The sequence below is a fragment of the Typopeltis vanoorti genome, chromosome 17, assembly GCF_054136105.1.
Source record: "Typopeltis vanoorti isolate ZY-2024b chromosome 17, IOZ_Tvanoo_1.0, whole genome shotgun sequence".
NCBI classification, from domain to species: domain Eukaryota; kingdom Metazoa; phylum Arthropoda; class Arachnida; order Uropygi; family Thelyphonidae; genus Typopeltis; species Typopeltis vanoorti.
In genome coordinates this window covers 61224277-61244903 of record NC_143565.1, presented here as the reverse complement: position 1 = coordinate 61244903, position 20627 = coordinate 61224277, and the positions used below count along the sequence as shown (strand labels likewise).

Below are 20627 nucleotides of genomic sequence, written 5' to 3'. Positions count from 1 at the left end.
AAATGTGTTTTTACATTATGGAAAATACCAAGAATAGCAATCAGAACTTTACCACCTTTGCTGCAAGTTGCCCGAGTTTGTACTACGTACTAGGACTACTTGCATTAGCTCACGCTAGTAATCGCCAATACTTTTATAGTTTATTATACTATATTCGGCATGAAACTCTCCGATTCCAATCTTTGAGTTTCTTATTCGGTTTTAAAACAATGTGGGATTTAATAGCCCCTTAATTTAAATAAAGCAATTACATGCTGACATCTCATCAACTAAAGCTAGCATTATGTGGCACTTGAAGGATACACTTATCAAAGAGAGAAAATTAAATTACATTCAGAACAGCAAACAAAGACAGTAACATGCTTGATACTAAAGGAAAAAGTTGTACTGCTCAACTTTTACAATTACAGATCACCTCATAGTGATCTGTAATTATTGAGACACTTTGAAGAATAGCCTTTGTAATTTGAACTGAGATTTGCAGAATCATCTGGCTTTCTTCCACCTGATGAAGTGTTCTTTAAATTAGGAAAATTTGCTAATTCCATTCTTACAACACTCTTGACCTTTTTTTGTAACTAATTCTCCTTCCAAGCATACTGTATGTTATGCTTAAGACTTGATTACTCAGATTGAGTTTTTATTCTAGTGAATACCTTCACTCAGCCACTTCTACCATTGTGTCCTTAGGTACCATAATAGTGACAAGTGTGATTACTTTTATAATTCCTACTTTTCTAAATCTAATTACTGATTTCACTTTCTCGTTATTCAAACACCTGTTCTAACTGAATTATTTCTCTAATTCTTGCTGTAATTACAGGCCTCGTTTTCCATTCTGATAGAACCTCACAATCATTTATCAATGCTCAACACAAGTAGCTGTGATACTACCCTCCTGCACCTTTTCCATTTGTACATAAATGACTTCCTCTCTCTTACACACACACACACACACACACACACACACACACACACACACACACACACACACACACACACACACACACACACACACACAAGTATCAAATACAGTTATTTTTGATGATGACAGCACATTCCATTTTTCTTCAATTCAATAATCCAATAAGATCTTCTATAAACAATTTCTCTTTGAAAATGTGTTCTCATTACAGCATTTTGAGAACATTTAGTTAATTTTAATGCTAGCAAGATAGTGTTTTCTTTTTCTTTAAATATGTGAAAAATTTCACTTCACATCTCCATTTACCTTTGATAATACTCAAATCTCCACACAAGGTCAGATTTCTCTTCTTGGATTGACAAAACTTATAGCCTCATTAGTCCTAAAAAAATTGCCCTTTTCCAGTTGGGATTTCTTCTCGCTTATAGAACTGCTAACACTATACAAATCTCAAGTCTTAGAATATTATTCACGCATTTGGCAGACTACAGAAAAACCTTCCTAATAAATCTTATACTTGCAAAGAGAGCAATCCAGTTGAGATGACTGTTTTGAAAGAGGCTCATTCCCATTACTTTCTCACAGAAAATTTGCTTCTACCTTATGATTTTTATAGTTATTTTCACACATGCAATTTAATTAAACTTGCTTCAATCATTCTTGTATTTTCTTCAAAACCTTTAAAACCACTTTAAAGGTTTAAATCACAATCACACTCCAAACCTTAACCTGTAGAGCCAACTTTACATCCTCCTCTTTCAACAATCTACCTCTGTCCTCTGCAAAAAGTGTTTCTCAGATTATGTTCTCCAAGGACTACAATCTCCAGATGGACAAGAAATTCTTAACTAAACATCTTGTCCACAGATAATAACATGCTACAGGCTTTGCATCTATCATGTTAGCAGACAATTTTAAAAAATTACATATATTCCTGTTCATAAATGTATTTATGATTTAAAATGAATGTTTTTATTATTATGCTCAGCACAATTCTGGTTTCACCATGTGGCCTCTTCCAGGCAGTTTATTGCAGAAAATAGAGCGTTCTATTATGTGCATTACTAAAATTCCCTGAACATTATACAAACTTACTTGGTAAATAATCTATGACAATACTGGTGGATGGCAAAAAAAAATCATTTCACTACAAATTATTGTCATGTGGTCCTGCCCATGTGTAGAAGTCTCATAACAATTGAGATTGTGTGTGTGTGTGTGTGTGTGTGTGTGTGTGTGTGTGTGTGTGTGTGTGTGTGTGTGTGTGTGTTTTGTGTATTCTTCCAGGGGTTATTATTATGTTAAGACAGGTGGCATTTTTTGCATTCACTTGGTGTTAATTGGTAGCATAAAGTACCTTGTGAAAACCTATATACAAGCTAACAGGATTTCATGTTTTGTTGACTTTTATTCCCGTATTTATCTAATGTGCAAGAACAAATTCAGCAATTACAAATGTGTTATAGGAGAAAAAACAGTCCACAGAATTTATTAAGAAAATACAAGAATGCAAAGTTGACAACACTCAAAATTGGCATGTGATGTACAGGAGACCACACTATTAGAGTTCAAAGGGGAACAAGGTTATATAAATCGATAAAAAATAAATAAATAAATAAATTACAAAAAATTATGAACAGTTAATCATGATTACTTTCAAAAAAAAAAAATTTTTTTTTGAAATAAGCATATAATGAAAGTGATCAAGATTCTTATAGTGCTGTAAAGGTTCACATATTTCAAGGAAAAGCTTTAAATATCTATTTAAAGCTTTAGCTGACATGAGCTGCAATGAGCTCTGCAGCTCATGTCAGTGCCATGGATAACATGACCAGACTTATTAGATTTCAAGGAACACCAGGATATATTCCTGGAGTTCTTTGATTCTAATCTCAGCAGAATGTCCAATCTGTCAAATACAATGGACATGACAAACACCAGGCAAGAATAAAGGTGGAAAATTTTCTTTGGTAGATGATAAAAAAGATGAAAGTTTCCAAAATGGTTTGAAAGTAGTATATATATATTAAAATAGTACATATATTGAACTTGCAAGGAACCCACACTATTTGTTATGATGTTCCTGTAAGGTGGAATATGGAATATCTTAACCTATGTGGGCTCGATGGCAGATGATATTTAATGATCCTTCTTTGAATGGAAACCAGGTTATCTCCATTAGCAGTCATGATAATTATCATTTTGTTAGTTATTCCAACAGAAAGGAATCAGTAGAATAGATAGAGTGAGCTCAGTATTCTGTTAATACCTGCCTTTTATGCTGGATGATGGTATAAGGATGGATGGATGTAGCTGCAAGGAAGGAAAGTTTTTGATAAACAGAAAACTGCCTTGTCTGTAGAAATGTAGATTATTAAAGTGTCCAAAAAACAGTAAATTGTTAGTACCGTATTTTCCAGTGTATAAGATGCACCCAAGAAATTTAATACAATTTTCTGGAAAAAACCTCACAGGCTACTTTGACTGCATGTGTACGAATCATTTTTGTTGAAATGGGAATGCCATTTTGCTGATTTTCTTGCACTCATTTCAAAACTTCGGTCTCTAGTTCTGGCCACTTCACAATTTTTCCACGTTCCGCACACTTTTCATTATGCAAATTGTACAAAATCTCCTTCTGACCACGCCAAGTTCTAATAATTTTTTCTGTAGGCGGAGGTCCAAAATGTCTTTCAGCTTCCCTGTTCTCGTGTTCTTCCGCATATTTTACAACCTGCAATTTGTAACTTGAAGTATATGAATGTCGCCTGTTTTTTTCCATCACTAAAATCTACGGAGAAATATCAAACTGAACATAAAATATCTCAACACGTCAACTCAATACTGATAAACATCGGTAACTGATTACTCGGATACGATATTATGAAACTTGAATAGGGACTCCCCGTTCTTAGCCAATGACGCACTAGAAGTCACGTGAAGGTCACGCATCAATTTGATTGCACCATTAACCGCCTATAAAGATCTTGGAACATAAAAGGGAGTGCGTATGACTTAGAAAAGAGGAAACAATCTTTACCTTCATTATATAAGACGCACCCCATTTTTAAGATGAATTTTTAAGGTAAAAAAGTGCGTCTTATACACCGGAAAATACGGTATATTTACATTCAACAACGAGCTTGATGGAAAAGCATATGAAGTTGTTCAAAGTCACCACACTAATTGAAAACAGACACATGATTTTTTATGACCAGTATAAGATTATTATTATTATACGGATATCTCCATTAAGTCAGAAGATTTATTGCACGAGATGAGCACTAACCTTATACCTCAACCTTAAACTTGTTCAATGTTGGGGCATTCACAACTAATTCTGGCAACCAATTCCATTCGATGACCCCCTCTCCAAACAAAAAATATAGTCTAAATCTAGTCTGCATGCCCTTATTAACCACACTTCCACAGCTTCCAGGAGTGACTCCTCTTTCCCCTCTCTCTCTCTCTCTCTATTCATATCATGCATTGGAAAATTTCCTTTGTGTCAATCTTATAAACCCCCCCCCTCTAATAACTTAACTTCTATCATGTTCCCTCTTTTTTGCCTATTAACTAAACTTTGCAACCCACACACACCTTCTGCGTGTCCTCTGTCCTCATAGGAAGCATTCCACTGACCTGTCTCCAGCTTACTCATCTTTGAATCCTTTCCACCATCTCCTGATTCCCAAGAAACCCAGGTAACCAAATTTGTGCATAATAACCAAGATGTAGCTGAATCATAGTCTTATAAAGAGGGAAAATAACTTCCCTATCTTCACTTCTTAGTGTTATTCAACATACAGGTAATAATCTGCTATTCTACAAACTTAAGCAATATACCATCAGCATCTCTCTGTCCATCCACCATTACTGACACCCCCCCCCCCCCCAAGTTCCTAGACCCATCAATATGATACACTGTATGCAACTTTTTCAACCCAAAGTGCATAACCTTATATTTGTAACATTGAATTGACAATCATTATCCTTTGCCCACAAGGCCAATTTATTTAAATTATCCAGCAAGATACTACATCACCTTTATCAACTATTGCTCTCCCCAGTTTTTCATCATCAGCAAATAACTGAATATCCCTTCTTAAATCTTTCCCTATCATTGATGTACAAATTAAAGAGTAGTGGCCCTAGTACTGAACTCCCCCGAGGTACTCCAGTAGTAACCATCATTCTTCCAGATCCCTCCCCCGCTCCATCCATGCTACAAGCTTCATATCCATCCCCATTTGCTCAAAGTTTTGGAATAATTTCTAATTGGTAAAGGTATAAAAATTATAAGTAATCTGAACTGTTAACACATTTTGTGTTAAGTTCAAATTAAATAAGCTTAAGAACGATATGGCTCGATACATTTTTGGAAGTATTCCATTTACTGGATAACAATAAAATTCAGTCAGTGTTCAAGAATAACCTAAGCACATACAATACAAATTTAACTGATGCTTCTATATTTTGTAAAATCAACCTAATAACAACAAAAGATTTCCAGACTTTATTAATTTTTATATAAACTGAACTGAAATTTACACCTAAAGGGGGGGGGGGGGGGGGGGGAGAATGCATAATATTAAAAATCATACCTGGTTTTCTGATAGCCACAGAGCTTGTAGATTTGGAAGTTTTGCAATGCTGAACGGAAGAAATTTGAGCTGATTTCCACTTAAATTAATTACTCGGAGGGCACCAATATGCCCTACTTCATCAGGGATATGTGGAAGTTTATTATCTCTTAATGAAAGAATGGATAATTTCACACAGCTTCCCAGCTAAAAATAAACAAATAATAGTTAGTAAACAAAAATATCAGTGGTGTTCTATATATTCCATGTTTGTTACAACAACAGTAATCAGGTCATATTATTATAAATGAAAATTTTATATATTGTATTAGATCTTCTGCCCCCTCACAACACACTTCTACTTATAGGATGCATGGCAGCTGATGTGTAGTGTAGTGGGAAGCTCAGTCTTTTGAAATTTTCAGAAAAATAAACAAAAGGAATACTTCATTTATGTTTCAAAAACAGATGTCATTAGAAATTAATCTTACATGATATCCACTGTATTCGAAGGAAAAGAAACTAAGTCAAAAAATAATAAACAACGAAAAAATAATATGCAAAACCAGAGGAAATGGCACTATAGTTAGAGGTATGCTGATTTAATCAGTGAAAAAGATTAGCTACAGTAAAAAAATTGTAGACATAGTTGGCAAATGCTTGTAGATAGTTGAGAGTGAGAGAGAATGGAGAAAGTTCAAGAATAAAGCTGAAGTTTGAATGATGAACAATCAGGAGCACAAGTATGCTTCTCTTTTACTTTTTGTATTGTATTATTTGCATCCTCTTAGAGTATTTGACATTTTTTGAAATAATCAGTAAGCTATAATAAATTTAGTTTAATCCTTTATCCAAGTGTGAGCAAACAAAGTTTGTGCCTGAAAATATCTTCAGGACTGGGGTAAGGTAGTACAACAATGGGCAACTCGTAGCAAAGGTGGAGCAAGCTAACAACACTCTTATCCCAGTATCTCCCATAATGCAAAACACATCTCCTTGTGGATATGTATAATGTTATGCATTAAGGGATTGGCCACTACCCAGACTAGTTTCGACCTTTATTGAGGTCTCTTCAGTGGGAGCCAGGCCCAGAGATGGAGATACCAGGCAGAAGCAATAACGAGGTCATCTTTACCTATGGGAGTTGCCAAAAGGTGTGCCACCTTTTTTATTAAATTACTCTGGATTTAGAGAAAGATGTTGCAAGTTTATTTTTCACTTGGTTAGACTATAATAAATTTAGTTTAATCCTTTATCCAAGTGTGAGCAAACAAAGTTTGCACCTGAAAATATCTTCAGGACTGAATATGGTGTTGTACTACCTTACCCCAGTAAGGTAGTACAACACCGGGCAACTCGTAGCAAAGGTGGACCAAGCTAACAACACTCCTATCCCAGTATACATATCCGCAAGGAGATGTGTTTTGCATAATGGGAGATACTTGCAGTTTTACATGCCATGGCACTGAGCCAAGCACACATCTAAGCTTGTCATACTTACCAGCCCAGTAATTCCACATGTACCCTGTCTTAATTGTAAATTCCACTCCTTTAGCCACCTCCCAAGTCATGACCTTATGGTCACTCTCACCAATTGGTGGCAACATGGTCATGTTCGTTACAGCCACATTCTTAGTTGCAATTACAAGGTCCAGCACTCTCTGCCCCCTGGTATTTTCCACTACATGTTGCCGTAGATAGTTGTCCCTTAATAACCGCATAAAATCCAATTCCTTCCTCTCATGTGCCCTCTCCTCTTTCCAGTCAATGTTACCATAATTGAAATCACCCATAATAATTACCCTCCTTCCACTCATTTCTTCAATTTGCCTATGCATACTATCCCCACCATATATTCCATCACCTGGTCTATAGCAGCACCCAATTGTATATTTTGTTCTGCTAGATTCTATCTCACACCAAACAGCCTCAAATGTGCTCATTTCTCTATCCTGCAGTTCAACTTCTATACTCCTAGGCTGCAGCTCATCAGCTATCATCAATAACACTCCTCCTCCCTTTTTATTCACCCTGTCACTCCTGAACACGCTATACCCGTCGCATTCAATCCCACTAGCTTTATCATCTTCTGTCAGCCATGTTTCACTAATACCAACAACATGTGGCCTGGAAGTGCCAACCATGGCCAAAAACTCTTCGTTCTTGTTCCTAATACTCCTGGCATTAGTGTACATGAATTGTAGAAGCCCATTTGTCCTATCCCTACTTCGATGCCTTATACTAACTATCCCATTCTGATTTGTTGTCCTTCGTACTCGCGCGGGCATAATATACTCATTCATACACTCAACTGCCTCCCTAAAGTCTGCATATCTACCCCCCCCCTTAATAAATCTAGTAATTTCCCTGAGTCTGTACATCCACTTCCACATCATTCATCAACACTTTTTCAAGTCTCCGTACACCAACTCCATTCAAATGTAACCATCTATCTTATATAAGTCCTTTCGCCCATCAAACTCATTCCACAAATTCCACACCACTCTCCATACATAACCCATGCATAAAGTCATTGGCAATTATGGCCCTCCTTCTAAACACTTCGCTGTCATATCGCGGTAAGATACTCACCATCCTAACTCTCTCACTCTTCTCTTTTGCTACCTCAAGTAATTCCCTCACATCCTCTATCATTTCCATTTTGTCCTCTTTCAAATCACTTGTTCCTGCCACGATTATCATCTCTTTCACCCTCTGTTTTTGCAGTCGAATAGATTAGCTGATGTCCTTTATGTTCGCACCCGGCTGGTACGACTTCGTTAAACTCTCGACTATTACACCTCTTAATAGCGAATCCCCATACAGCACTCGCTCCTTCATTTTACTGACGTTTACGAACATTCTATTATTTGCCGTCACAGACTTTCGCCAGTTATTTGTCGGTACGTTCAGCACACATTTTTCCATACGCTCCAGTTGTCTTTTAGCTCTGTGTATCGCACCGTTCAAACGGGCAATTTCACTACTCGCATTTATCTCACCATTTTCATTATCAATCAAATCATCAGTTCGTTCTATATTTCTACCTTCATTTACACTTTCAATGACGCTCTCACACTTATCTGGCACTACCACGCAATTCTCTAGCACACCGCTATTTTCTACATTCTGACTATCATTAACGATATCACTCTTGCCACACGAAACACGCTTGAAATCCTCATTCTCTTTACACTTTATGCACATATTAACTCCACTATCACTTTCTAACCAGACTCCCACCGCTCTTCGCAAGGCATACATCTCACAGACAGCACATTGCATAAATTCGTTTACATCAAAACTCTTAAACAAACATGGCGACCTGGCTGCCATTTTTTCCTTTATCGGTGCCATATGTATGCTAACTTATCTTAAAATTAATAATTAAAATAACAGAAAACACGCGAAAATTGCACAGACACACCACGAAACAAAAAGCAAACAATACTACTTAAAATTCTAGTAAAATTTCTAATGTTAACACAAAATACTACTAATCTTTTCAGGAGCTCTCGATAAGCCGACGATCTAATCAGTGCGACACCAAGCGACCATTGCAAGAGTTGGTAAAATAGCTCAAAAAGATTACTTGCATGTTGAAGAACATATTGACAAGTAAAGGCAGGAAGGCTATTAAAGGCTAGGATTCAGTCATGTTGATTACTGTGCACAGATTTGGTCACCTGTATTTCTAGTGGAAAAGATTTGGAGACAAATAATCAAGCTAGTGACAGGTCTTTGGAATGTTCCATATTAGGATAGAGGCATATACAAGTCAATATATGTATGTCAATCAGATTCATTCCAGACATCAAAATTCTTAATGTCATTGATTCCTACACAACAAATGCATTGATTCATTTAATTTTTATTTACCAAAATATTCATTCAAATACTTTGGTAAGGGACTTTCAAACTTTACTCTCATACTCTTCTTTTTATCTTCTTTCAATAACTAATGGCTTTTTTTTTTTAATTCTTGGCCATTCACAAATTATTCCTCCCCCCACCAAAATTATTAAATCTTTTACATTATCTTTTATTCTTAGATAGATAGATGTAGATAATAAAAGGATAGACTACACAGGCCTGCAATGGAAAAGTTGTCTGAGAAGTAATAATTGATTCTTATAGATTTTTAGGTGCCGAGTTCAGAAAAAAGTAAAAAAATTTCATTACCCACCAATTTTACCCAATTTCTAATTTTATTGTTTTTATTAGTAGTATTTGGATTTAAATTCAGCGCATTGGTATTTATTTTCATTCTCCTTTATTTACAGCTAATTACAGTAAAACCCGGTTTTTACGTTCCTGCAATTTACGTTTTCCTAGCATCTACATCATGTTCTGTTGGTCCCGTCTTAAGGCCTATTCTTGTTTTTTTTTCTTGGTGGCAATACCGATTTTCGAATTGATTTCAGTGGAAATCTGCGCATTTCTGTTCTCAGGTGGCATTGCTTTCGGCTGTAGTTTCGTTTCCGCCATCATGGTGACTTGTGCGCATGCAGCAGTACTGTTGTGATGAGCGAAACCGTGATTTTTCAATCACAGTACGAATTGATATTGCAGAATTTCTGCAACATAATTTAGTGTGTGAAAGTTGCTTTCAAGTTGCGGTGGTGGATTATCCATGTTAGTAACATGGAGAAAAAAGACAGAAAATGTATTTCGGTAGAAGAAAAGATGGCAATTCTGAGACGTGTAAATTGGCATGCCGGAACACGTGTGCATTTAGCATAAGATCTTGGACTCTCCGTGTCCACTTTGAACACGATAGTAAAAAAACAGGTCAAGTATTGAACTCAATGCAAAGCAATCTGGCGCTAATTCAAAAAAAAAAAAAGGAAAAACAATCAACAATTAAAGATTTTTTTAAATAGATAAATGTAAGTACATTGTAAATTCATTTATTTTCAGTTATTAAATTTTGTAATCTAGTATGTAGACTCACATACTAGCAGTAAGTCATCTTTTAGCCTTTTTTTAATGTTTTTTTACATTTCCTGCTATTTGCACTTTTTTTCATCAGTCCCCTGAAAAGTGTAAAAAAGGGGTTTTACTGTAGTTGTATAAGTGCTTTTTTGAAGTACCTTTTTACGGTAAATAAACAAATTTCCATGAAACTTCTCATTCTTAAGATAAGAGAGGGAGGAAGGAATGCAGATGTCTACTTAGAATATGATTCGCCGAAATAACGGATGACTTTGCTGTTGTCACAGACAATTACATTTCCTTGTGTGATTCTTTAGTTGAACTTTAGTCGTTGACTACTAAGGTTATCATATTTCTGAAAGGTGGTATATGTTCTAAGTTAGTATGAAGATTTAAGCAACATTGGATCAAGAAGGAATAGCCAGAAAGAGTCACATTAGAACCTTGAAGTAAAAATGTGTTACACAAAACTTTGGTTGGGCAGGAAAAAATCCTTTTATCCCCACTTCACATAAAGCTGGGATTGATGAAGCAATTTGTTAAGGCTTCGTCGAAAAAAGGAGAGTGTTAAATACATCTGTGCAAAATTTCCGAGATTATGTACAGGAAAATTGAAAGAAGGTGTTTTTATCGGTCTGGACATCGGGAAACTTATGAAGGATAAACTGTTTGAAGAAAAAAATGGCAACTGATGAAAAAGAAGCATGGAAAGCTTTGAAAGAGGTGGTGACCAAATTTTTAGGAAATCAAAAGGACCCCAACTATAAGATGATTGTGGAAGACATGCTACAGAAATTCAAGGATTTGGGATGCTCCATGAGCTTAAATGTGCACTTTCTCAACTCTCATTTAGACTACTTTCCTGATAATCTGGGAACTGTCAGCTAAGAGCAAGGAGAGCAATTCCACCAAGACATCAAGGTGGTGGAAAAAAGGTATCAGGGCAGGTGGAATGTCAACATGATGACTGGATGTTGCACAGAGACAATCCGGGAAAAGAATTTCACAGAAAAAGTTCAAAAAGAAGCTTTGAAGGAAAAAGAAAAAAGACACCACAACGAAATATAAAGTATGAACTAAAGATTAATTTTTAATTACTTTAATTAAAAAATGTTTTTTCAATACTTTCATTCCAAAAATGTTTACGGAAAATTTTAAATACTGTTATTTTACTGTAATATTGAGATCGGTTTTCATGAAAAATCCTTACATGGTAGAGAAAAATGGAAGAGATTTTTGAAATCAATGGTGAAAAATAAATCAGAAGCAGTTCATAGTTTCCAGACAACTTTTCATGACTCGAATTTTCCAGGTATGTGTTATCAATCTAGCTATACATATATATACTTTTCTTATTTTCTTAATAAGATATGAAAGATATTCTTTAATTATTGCACCTGGAAAGTACAATATTTTCTCCTTAGTCTGCCTTTGTCACCTATTAACAATCTTCTTACTTTTTCATCTCACCTCTCCTTCTTAAATCTTCTCAGCTACTATTTACCAGATGATCAGACTAATGATCTAGCATATGCTTTGTCCTGTGAATGACTACATTAGCATGCTATTTCATTTACTTCTCTCTTCAGGTACTCCCACATTAACGTTTTTGTGCGACACCCCCCCCCCCCCCCTCCCCCAACCATTCAGCACACTGCTATTTTCCTTTTTATATGCACTTGCATCACTCACTTCATCTTACGAGGTCCCTTATATTAATAATAAAATTAAGGAATAGTGAAGAGATGGTATCAACAGCAGATATATTAAACATGAAGATATTAGAAAGGTTGTGGCTGTTTTGAAATTACAGCCAAAGCAACTAAGGCTATAATGCAAGTGTATCATCATCAGCATCAAATTCTTGATACATGCCCTAAAGGGTGGACAGGATACTATGATAGTAATACGCGATGAGTTTACATTATTACTAATTTCCTACTGGCAATTTTCCTCCAAATTAGTCTGTTATTGCTCACAACTCAAATATTATCTGCTTTTTTTGTATTTCAGTCTTCCAAGATTTAATTCTGGATGCATCAATCTATACCTACACAATGGTCTTCCTCTGGGTCTCTTTCCCATCCCAGAATTAAATATCTGATTTGCTCTCTGATTCCATTCAGGCAACCATAACACCTGACATCAGCTCACTTCACACCTTCCTGAATACTGATAATGTCTAGTTCATTCCTAATATCTTCATTTTTAATATGATTCTGCAATTGATACCATCTGTTCATTCCCCAAATTTTTCATAGAACTCTCTCATGCCTATGGTCTCCAGTCTCTGATCAAGTGTTTTATTTCCAAATCAGTTCTCCAATCCAGAACTGAAAACTGAATGTTGTCTAGTATACAGTCAGTTTAAAGTTTTGCCTAATTTCTCTCATATTCCATAAAAATTCATTTTGACTCCATGCAATACTAGCTTTGCTAATTCATTGTCTATTTCCACATTTAATTTGTTCTCCTCACTAAAAATTGTGCCTAAATATCTGAAATGTTTCAGTTGTTCTATAGTCCCATTCAAGATGCAGTTGATATTTTCAATGTTCCTGCCTATTTTCATAGTCAGTCAGTCTTTTTTATTGTTAATTTCCACACAAAATTTCTTACAGCAGTAAGAAATAATTTTATTCCTTGTGCAACATGCATTATCTTGCTCTTTTATAACATCTGCAATTAATCAGAATGTAGGAATATCCAACATACTAAATAATAGAGCCAAATCATGAAATACTTCATAAAGTAATAGAGAAATGAATTAACAGTTTGCACTACCTAAAACCTCTCCACCAGTAAGTAAATAATCACCAGGACAAATTGTCAATTTACTGTCTGGTCATGCAATACATGTGATAGCAGATCTATATTCCTCAAACTCTGTAGTGTAGGCTATGACATGGCTACATTCTTTCATCAAATTGCCTCCATCTGTATATCCAATGAACTTCACATTCAATGATCCGAAAATATAATCCATAGAGTAATGATCTAGTTTTGCTGAATACAGTACACCGCATTCCTCTTTTTCTGGCAAACTATGCTCTAATAATGTCAGAAGATTTACTCACGCTATATTAATTACTGAATCTCAAATATCACTATTCCACTGATTATTATAATCAGTAGACAGTGATAAAAAAAAGTGATATGGCAAAAAAATTCCTCTTGTCTAGAAATTTGGTATAACCAAACACTGAACCTTTAGAGAAAGATTCCTATTCTTGATATAAGTTTAAATACTGATTTTTATGACATTACATTTACAAACTCAGTGGCATAAGTTTTCTCTTACAACGCCCTATACCTGGCGTTGTAAGAGAAAACTTATGCCACTGAGTTTGTAAATGTAATGTCATTGCTAGAATGGCATCTAGCAATGAGTTTTCAGACGCCATGGAGTCTGAAAACTCATGTAATAACAATAAAACTTTTTTTTGGCAATGTATGGATATTTCTCTTTGAAATAACTGATACAATGTTTCATAAAATAAAGAAAGATAATTTTTAGTTTTGAATGTTAATAGTAAAAATTATTCATTACTTCAGCAGGTATTTCATCCAAGATGTTATCATCTGCAATCAAAGTATGAAGATAGCGTAACAGTCCAATGCTGGGTGGCAGTATAGTGAGGTCATTACTGCTGATGACTAGTTCTTCCAATTGAAGGAGGCTAAAAAATGTAATAAAATAAGTCATTTTAAGTTAAAAATAAAACAAAAAAGAAATAATATTTAGTAACTAACTTATTATCTTAACATGGCAAAATACGTTCAGAATGCAGCATATCTTTCAGAAAATTCAAATTCCTCAAATGATATATAGAGAGTGCTTGGTTTATTAGAAAAATTATCATCACTCAAGGTATCAGTATTTCATAAGAGAGCAGATCTCTTCCGGTCCATGGCATTTGAATCAAGTCACAAATCATGCATATGCCAATGTGGATGGGTGTATAAACTTCAACACAATAGACTAACAGCCTGACAATAAATGACACTGAACACTGTACAGATGTATCAGTGTTTCATTTCATTGACTTACCCAATAGATGGTAATTCCTTATGAAATAGCTCATTGTTAAGCCGCCAACAAATTGTGTGTCCTGTTTCACCTATATAAGGCAAATTGGTGCAGAGTGTATAGTATACCCCAGGGTGGGCCAATGGAGCAAGTGGATCCTTGGAGGAGTTGAATGCAGGTTTAAAGGTTGACCTGTAATTTGCCTTATATAGGTGAAACAGGATGCATAATTCCTATCAGAAAATAAACGGCACATTAAATTTAATGACTATAGTAAATCTGGCATTTCTGATAATCATGCCATGAATACTCTACATAGAACTGAGTGGAAATCTTGACAACCCACCAAAACGTGGTTTGAGCATAAATTTAAAGAGGCCTGTAAAATTCATATCAATCACTCTAATCATAACAATAATGGTAGTCTAAAAATCTTCAGAATATAGATGGCATATTCTACCTACATAATTTTAGTTCTAAGAGTAAATTATAATTAGGAAGGCAGTAATCATGTTGGTGGTTTAATGGAATATTGACAGCCTTAAGAAAGGATTAAAAACTAATTTTAATGATGGAGATAGTTTTCGGTATTGAGACCACATATTTATTAAACAATAAAAAATAAAAGAGTAAAACACCCGACAACTTTTGTTCATTGTAAGGCTTACATCATCAGGGGTAATGGTGTATAAAAGTTGAACACAACAACCAAATTAAATAGTAAATTAGATGTCTTTTTTAACTTCATAACCGTTCATTAAGTCAGAACCCGAATACAAAATGATACGTTCGTTACTGTATCCATCACAAACTTTTACGCCTCCATATTTGAATATTTATGGTAGAATATTATCTACTATATTTACCTTCCTACATTTCAGGTGTTTGATGGCTTTTCTACCTCAAGCAGTGATATGTATACCTGATTATATTCCTCTTGAATATTTTCTACCTGTGCTGTTACTTCTTGTTTCATTTAGCAATCTTTTAAAGTAATTACTCGAGACATTTAGATTATCTTCATCTTTGGTCTATTTTATGTCTGACTTCTTTTACAGTGTTCTTACTACCATTTCTGTGCTTTTTTAGTAGCCTCCAGAACATTTTGCAGAAATTCAATATAGCCTTTAACAGCCACCAGAACACCAACTGGCATTTATCTTGTATATATTCTTAAGTCTTCAAGAGTTTTGTTTAGCTTCTTTTACACACTACTTTGCTTTCTTCATTTGTTACTCCTGTATTCTCTCTCTCTCAGTACTTGTATTTATTTATTTATATATTTATTTCCATGATATTTTGATACACTTTTTTCTTTTCTATGATTGCCTCTAACCTTCTGGAAGTCACTAGGGAGTTCTGATTTTTCTATCCTCACAGACAGCTTTACTACTTGCCTCTCTGGCTAAATCAACGTTTTCTTCAGGAGTCTGTCAATGAGTCTTCAAGGTTTGACTGTTTTCAAACATCTTCATTTTTTCCTTCAGTAGTATTTGTATACTTAAACCTATGGTTCACCTCTGAAAGCTGTTTACCTCAGGAACTTTTGCTATTCAGTTTTATTGTGCTCAAAACTAAATGGTTCATTATGTAAATTAAGGGGATATTAAATCCCACATTGTTTTAAAACCGAATAAGAAACTCAATGTTTATATCGCCGAAATGAAGCCTATTGGCTCTTTATATTTAAGTAACTAAATGGTTCATTTCCTATTTCAAATTCCCTGTATACTTTTGTTCTTTTGAACCAGCATGAAGATACACTATCCACAATATCATAGTCAATTAGATTTTTCTTTGTATCTCCTCTCCCAGAGAATTTTTACATCTTACTGTTGTATCATTGTATTGACAATGAAGTAGTCCTCGTCCTGAACATCCACCAAGAGAATGTATTAACGTGAAAGAATAACTCTATTGATATGTGGGTGGTGGATGCAGAAGAGACCTTTCAACTAACAGGTGCCCATTTTGCTAAAAGCCATCAACTAGATATATACAGAAATGGAGTCAATGTTACCTCTAAACTGGATAAATAATCTCAGGTGTATGAAGTGGATGTACTAAGGCTGCTACATTAAGGGAATAAGAATTCAGCAATAGAGGTTAATGAGATATCAACACTGGTGTCAAAGGAACATTCAGAAGAACTGCCTACCTTTGACTTGGCCATATAATTTGAGTTTTAGCATATGAAAGATTCTACAGGAGTGAAAAGAAAGTATGATACTACTGCACAAGGATGATGCAAAGACTATTTATCAACCTAACAGTATCTCTGGTCAAGATTTTGCAAAATTTAAATCAGTTGAGAGAGAGAGAATCTATTCTTTGCAATGAGCAGTATGGGTTTATAAAGGGAAGGTTATGTTTGAGTTCATTTTTATATAATGTTACAGTTGAGATAGAAATGGATAAACCAAAATACTTTTCAAATTTTGCTAAGGCTAGGATACATCATGAAAGGTTGCAACATAAGTTATGGGATTGGATTATAAAGTATTAATTTGGATAAAACGATGAATGACTGACATTATCAAAATGTGATGTATGGGGAACGTGAATCTGAAAAATTTAAGGTGACAGCTGTACCCTAGGACTCAGTCGTTGGTTCACTGTTGTTTAGTCTTTACATTAATGACATTGGGAAGGATTTGACAGCGATATTCAGCGTTTTGTAGATGATTCAAAGATAGGTAGGGTAAATGGTAATATGATGGACACAAAAATGACTCTCATTTTAATGTTAGTAAATGTAAAGTTATTGTTAGATATTCAATGGCAGGATTATGATAGAAGTGTGGATTTTCGCTTTCCCAAATTCTGCAGTCGTGTTTACCTCCCATTTACGTGAAAAGTGCACTCGTCACTGAAAACAATTGTATCCAAAAAAAGTCATCATTTTGTGCTATCCTACTGATCATTTCTATACAGAAATCCTGACATATCTTCTTATCATCTTTCTTCAAATGGTGCACAAAGGTAAATATGTAAGGCCTTAAATGTAGATGCTGTAAACGATGCCACACAGTTACATGTGGAATTCCAATTTGATGAGACGCCTATCAGATTGACTTTCCAGGGCTTCTCTGGAAACAAAAGACATATTTCAGTGATTACACCACATTTTTTATTATTCAGTTATACAATATACTGAAATAATAATAGTTCCCGACAAGTTTCGTAAATCGTAGGATTTACATCTTCAGGGGTAAATAGTATAACTTAAAGTTTAAACAACAGAAATTAATAAATACAAATCATAACCATCTGGCTATTCATAAACTCAAATAACAGAATGCAGATATAAAACGTTATTGATATTGAACAATACTGGATGATGTCACGTGTTCTTGTTCATACAGTCTGAACTCAGATTGAGGTGGATTTTTTATTAGAGCTGATTCACCACACTTGATGGAGAATTAAAACTTGATTTTTATTGCATTGGGTTTTTCAGCATATTAGCAGCTTCTTTAAATTTTCTTATATAGCTGTGTTTTCTATGTATGATATCGCCGTTTTTTGCCAGAGTACGTGTCCAGTGGAAGTGGTATGGAAAGCAAGACCCATTTTTTGTTCTCTTTTGTATTGTATGTCTTTTTGGTGTTCAGCCATGCATATTTCTCCAGATTTTCCTGTCTGTCCTACGTAGCAAGTCCTGCAAAAGCAATGGATTTTGTAGACTCCTGGTTTTTTAAGAGGATGATGAGATGGTTTTGGTGGACGTAGGAATCTTGAGATTTTTTCCAGAGGAAGGAAGGCTACTTTTACGTTGTGTTTGTTCATTCATTTGGCTAGCTTATCTGTAACATTTTTGATATAAGGAAGCGAGATTGCATTTTTGTAATCCTGTTTTATTGTGTTGTTAGTTGGAGGCATTTTAAGGATTCTCTTGATGGTTTCTGTTTCATATCCATTCTGTTGGAGGATTTGTGTTATGTATTTTAGTTCTTCATTACATCTTTCTTGTGTGCTGGAGATATTGTATGCTCTGTCTCGAAGAGTTTTAATTAAGCTTATTTTTTGTGAAGGTTGGTGGTGTGAGGCTGCATTTAGAAATCTTCCTGTGTTTGTCGGCTTCCTACATACTGAGAAGGAGAGTTTACTTTCTTCATTAACTTCTAATAGAATATCTAGAAAAGGAAGTTTTCTATTTTCTTCTTGTTCTAAAGTGAATTTTATGCTGTTGTGCAAATTGTTGAGATAACTTTTGAAATTGATAAGTTCATCTGTTGTTCCATTCCATATGATGAAAATATCATCTACATAGCGTAGCCATATTTTTGGTATTTTATGGTAATTCTTAAGAGCATTGTTTTCAAATTTTCCCATAAATAGGTTTGCTAATACCGGTGCTAATGATGAACCCATGGCCAGTCCTTCTTTTTGTTCCCAGATTCTGTCTTGATAGGTGAAAAAACTATTCTCTGGAAACTTTCCCAAACTTCTTCCACAACAGCATCGGCAGCACACCACCTTCCTGTTGACCTTGATTGATGCACAGAACTGCCTGTTTCACTAAATTTTTGTGCCATGTGCAGATCATGTGCTAACTAGAAGGTTCTTTGCCATATTGTGTGTGGAAATTCCTCTAAACTTGTGTTGCAGACTTCATTTTCCCAAACCAAACCAGACAACGTGCTGCACCATCGAAAGTCGCCATTTTCAAATGATGTGACATATCACACCATCTAGTGTTATCATTTGGTAATAAAATTATGTGACCAAAAATCAACGATTCACTACACTATGACATTCACTCACTAAGCTTTTGTATGTCTTACGAGTTATTCTCTGTTCTCCTGAAAACTAGTATACATCCTTTTGAAACACCCTGTAGTTGGTGTATCTATTATTTTTACACCGGTAACTCATGGAGATTATAGACTCATAATGGAAGGATTTCATTATGCTAAGCATTATCCAATATTTGCACAATATCTATCATATTTTGCTTTGAATTCATTCACCGTCTTGAAATTTATAACAGACTCTGTAAATCTATTTCATTCATTCACCACTCTCTAAGCAAAAAATCTGGCCCTCACACATTTGCTAACTGCTCTTGTTCAATTTTCAAGGATGACCCCTAGTTCTCCCAACCAAAAGAACTGTTCTGAAAAATTTCCTCTGCATCAATCCTGTAAACATTTTTCAGTAATTTGTGTCTCAATCACATAACTCCCTTTCTGTCTTAGTTAAGATAAAAAGCCAAATGGCTAGTTTTCTGGCATCTTAATATAGAAAATAAGGGGATAAATGTGTTTATCCCCTTATTTCCCTTTCTGTCTATCAACCAATTTCTGTAACCTACAAATCTTTAACTCATAAGTAGCATTCCACAGATCTGAGACCATCTTAGCAACCTACATCTAGATCCTCTCCACCTATTCCTCATTCCCAAAAAACCCACATGAAGATATTTTTGCACAGTAATCAAATAGCATCTCATCAAGGCCTTTTAAGGTGCTATAATAACCTGCTTAGCTCTGCTCATTAGGGTGTGCTTCAGTAACCAAGTAATCCAATGAGCTGTATTAGTCATTTTTGTTATATGCTGTCTAAATGTGTCTATCTCCCCCCCCCCCTCCCCAAATCTTTTGCTTCATCAATTTCATGGAGTACAGTTCCATCAATATGGTATACAGCTGGTAATCTTTTCACCCCAAAATGCATAATCTTATAGTCTCCCTCATTAAAATGACGTCCATTTTCCTCTGCCCATACTACCAGTCTATTTAAATCATCTGGCATCATCTTAACTGACTACTGCTCTACCCAATTTTGCAGCATCATCACCAAACAACTGAATATTTCCCCTCAGATAATTTCCTATATCATTAATGTACAAATTAAATAAGTAGTGGCCCAAGTACTGAGCCATGAAGCATGCCACTAGCCATAGGCCTTCTACTGGACTCTACTCCTGAATAAACTACTCAAGAATTCCATGCAATATTCTGTCAAAAGCTTTTGCAAATTCAAGTATCGTCACAGTGTACCCAATACCTTTATCCAACACAGATGTCACTGCATTATAAAACAAACAAGTTACTGATGATCTACCAGTCGCAAAATCATGTTGACTCCTAAATAGTATGCCAATCCCAGATTTTTTTCCTTTTAACCAACTTCCCCAATACCTTCACCA

General features: G+C 35.1%; 1 protein-coding gene across 3 annotated transcripts in view; it reads right to left on the bottom strand.

Moving 5' to 3' along the window:
• LOC150097438 (uncharacterized) overlaps nucleotides 1-20627 on the bottom strand; it is an 857342-nt gene that overhangs the window by 470753 nt on the left and 365962 nt on the right. For all 3 annotated transcript variants that reach the window (XM_090406999.1, XM_090407000.1, XM_090407001.1), the window contains exons 10-11: nucleotides 13994-14123; nucleotides 5530-5715 (exon numbers count right to left, since the gene is read on the bottom strand). In XM_090406999.1, coding sequence (XP_090263125.1) covers nucleotides 5530-5715; nucleotides 13994-14123 — 316 coding nt within the window. The remainder of the gene's footprint in view (nucleotides 1-5529; nucleotides 5716-13993; nucleotides 14124-20627) is intronic.